The sequence below is a fragment of the Suncus etruscus genome, chromosome 2 (assembly GCF_024139225.1).
Source record: "Suncus etruscus isolate mSunEtr1 chromosome 2, mSunEtr1.pri.cur, whole genome shotgun sequence".
NCBI classification, from domain to species: Eukaryota; Metazoa; Chordata; class Mammalia; order Eulipotyphla; family Soricidae; genus Suncus; species Suncus etruscus.
Genome location: NC_064849.1, coordinates 112,957,072 through 112,959,796, shown reverse-complemented (window position 1 = coordinate 112,959,796; position 2,725 = coordinate 112,957,072). Strand labels below are relative to the sequence as shown.

Below are 2,725 nucleotides of genomic sequence, written 5' to 3'. Positions count from 1 at the left end.
CACTTGCTTGCACCTGTCCAACCCTGGTTCAATCACCGGCATCCCCAATGGTCCCTGGATCCTGCCTGGAGTAATTTGTAATTTCTGAGTGCAGATCCAGGAGTAACCCCTGAGTGCGGCCGGCTGCGAGTGGCCCAAAAATAAACAAACAAAAAAAATCTATCTTTGGAATTTCTTAAGAATAAGATTTATATCTTAAACCACCAGAAATTTAATACTGTCACAACTTTTGTAAACCCAAATATATTTCAAATCCAATTTCCAAATACTGTATTTTTAATCTTCTAGTCACTATATTTACAAAACCCCACATTTAGTAGATTGAAAGTCTTATTCTTATCAAGCCCCCTTCATTAGCAACACAAAAAGGAAAGATTAACATTAACTAGTCTCTTTTGTCATCAGCTCTCACTAAAGACCTTCTCTCTCTTGGCACTTGAAACAATAAGATTGTTCTAGTCTCCAGAATTGTCCAGGCTCCACTTTTAGAACGGCAGCCTTCTTGAGTCTGGAAACAAATGCAACAAATTTTCCTTCTGAACAAGAATGACAAAGACCACCTCCACATACCGGGCACTTGGGCTGTATTTTTTAATCTTCATAAAAAAATCATTTCCAATATGGGCAATAATACTCAGGATCTGGGGTGCTACTGGCTGCACTCTGTCTTCACAGCAATCCTCTAGCCACATTTTACTGCGCCTCTCCAGGCTCCTTGACTTCCACAGCTAGAATCCCATCATGGCAGAAGAAAGCAGACAAATCCTTGGTTTCAATACCCTCTGGCAGTTTATACTGTCGGGTGAAGCTTCTGGAGATGAATCCATGCTCGTCCATTCTAGTCGCATGTTGAGCCTTGATCAGCAGCCAGCCTTCAAAGGTCTGAATGATGATATCTTCAGGGAGGAACTGGACCACGTCCAGCAGGATCTGGAAGCGGGATTTGCCCTTGGAGGGCAGCCTCTCCCCATCCGAGTCCACGGCAGAAGCCCGGGGCCCCCTGGCTTTGCTCAGGTCCACGGTGGTTGGCCCTGGCAGTGCATATAAAGCGTGGTCCAGCCTGCAGTCTTCCAAACCTCGAGCTTCAAACTCCTCCTGATACCGCACAGGAGTCTCTATGAGGTGTCTCAAAATGATTTTTGCCATCGTGGGAAGCAAAAATAAGAATTTGAACTGCTCCCTGCGGTCTGTGTTTAGTCCTGGACAAACTCCGACTGCGATCAGCTCTTAGCTTCTAACCCTAATCGGTCACAGGCACTTAATTAGGCCTGAACCACACACCACACACACACACACTTGTCTTGTAACCTGCACTGACAATGAATGGCTATTTATAGAGCATGTTTGTGAGATGCATTTAGCACGCAGCCTGCACAAGCTGCGGTGTCAAAGACTGCCTGTGTGTCTGTGAGAGGGTAGGCCTTGCCTAAAGGAAAAAGAGAGAATCGAAAAAATATTTCAGTAGCTAGTCCTCGTGAGTTAAATTTTTGAATGATCTTAACAATAGTTCAGAGAGGTACCTTTATAGTATGTGCTAAGGCGGCATTTCTTCTAGTTTCCAAAAATGGGGAGAAATCTAGCTAGCTGATATTGATTAGGACTAAAACTAGGGAGTCTGTCTCTATCTTATTAAGAATTAAGGCACACATATTCAAATTTTACCCAACAAGCCTTCAGCCCTTTTGACATATATATTACATTCATAAACATTTATCCTTAAGCATCTTTGAGTCATATAATCTGAGCTCATTACCCATTTGTTATTAAAAAAAAATGAGAGGAAATGATTCAACTCAGATGAGGGTTTGAAGGGCATCGAATGGGGACCAAGAAATGAAAAGAGAGCCAGAGGGAAAAGAAAAATGTTCAGTCTTCAAGCCATTTGCTACAGCAGCCCGGAAAACTAAGGATTAATCTTGTCAGAGCTCTGCTGTTGAACTGGCAAAATTAAATTACACATAATTTCTCAACTCTAACACCCTTTATATTAAATGTGTATTGAGAAAGAATAAGGTTACTTTTTATCCAGGGGCATAGAAGAACTCCAAGACATGCTAAGTAAAAAAAAAAAAAAAAATCCCAGAATACATACAGAATGCTGCTATTTATATGTTTTCTGTAAGTGGGTGTTAGCTTATGGAAATAGAAGCTCTCTGAAGCATCTAGTGACAGGGTGATGGAGAGTCAGAGACCGAGCAAAGACTGACCTGTCACTATAAATACATTTGTCCTTTTCTTTCTTTTTTATTTTATTATTTTTTACAAAAACCTATGTAATACACAGACATGCAAGAAATAATAAAATACACAGTTTTTCCACAACTGTTGGTATTTTCTAGAACACTCAACCAATCTGGGTTTGAACCTTGGCACCACATATGGTCCCCCAAGTTCTGCCATAGTGATCCCTGAGTACAGAACCAGAAGTAAGCCCTGAGCACCACCAGGTATGACCCTCAAAACCTAACAACCCCCCCCCAAAAAAAAAAACAACGGTGCTCTGTATGAGTTCTGTTGCTTTATCTTTTGAATTGTTTATTTGTTACTGTGCTTTGTTCAATCTTCTCTTAGGTATCTCCATTCTACTTTTCAACTTCATCATTGTGTTATTCTGATCTTTGTAACTTCTACTTAAATCTGGTTGTTATTATTGTTGTTTGGTATCACATTTGTCAGTGCTCAGGGACTTCTCCAAGTTTCATTCTCAGTATCCACTCCTAGTGGT

General features: G+C 40.9%; 1 protein-coding gene across 1 annotated transcript; it reads right to left on the bottom strand.

Annotated features, from left to right (window-relative positions):
• Positions 1 to 547: 547 nt before the first annotated feature.
• HSPB3 (heat shock protein family B (small) member 3) lies at positions 548 to 1,146 on the bottom strand. Its single transcript, XM_049768145.1, has one exon. It carries the CDS (start codon positions 1,144 to 1,146, stop codon positions 694 to 696), a length of 453 nt encoding a protein of 150 aa, XP_049624102.1. The 3' UTR covers positions 548 to 693.
• Between the last annotated feature and the right edge of the window lie 1,579 nt (positions 1,147 to 2,725).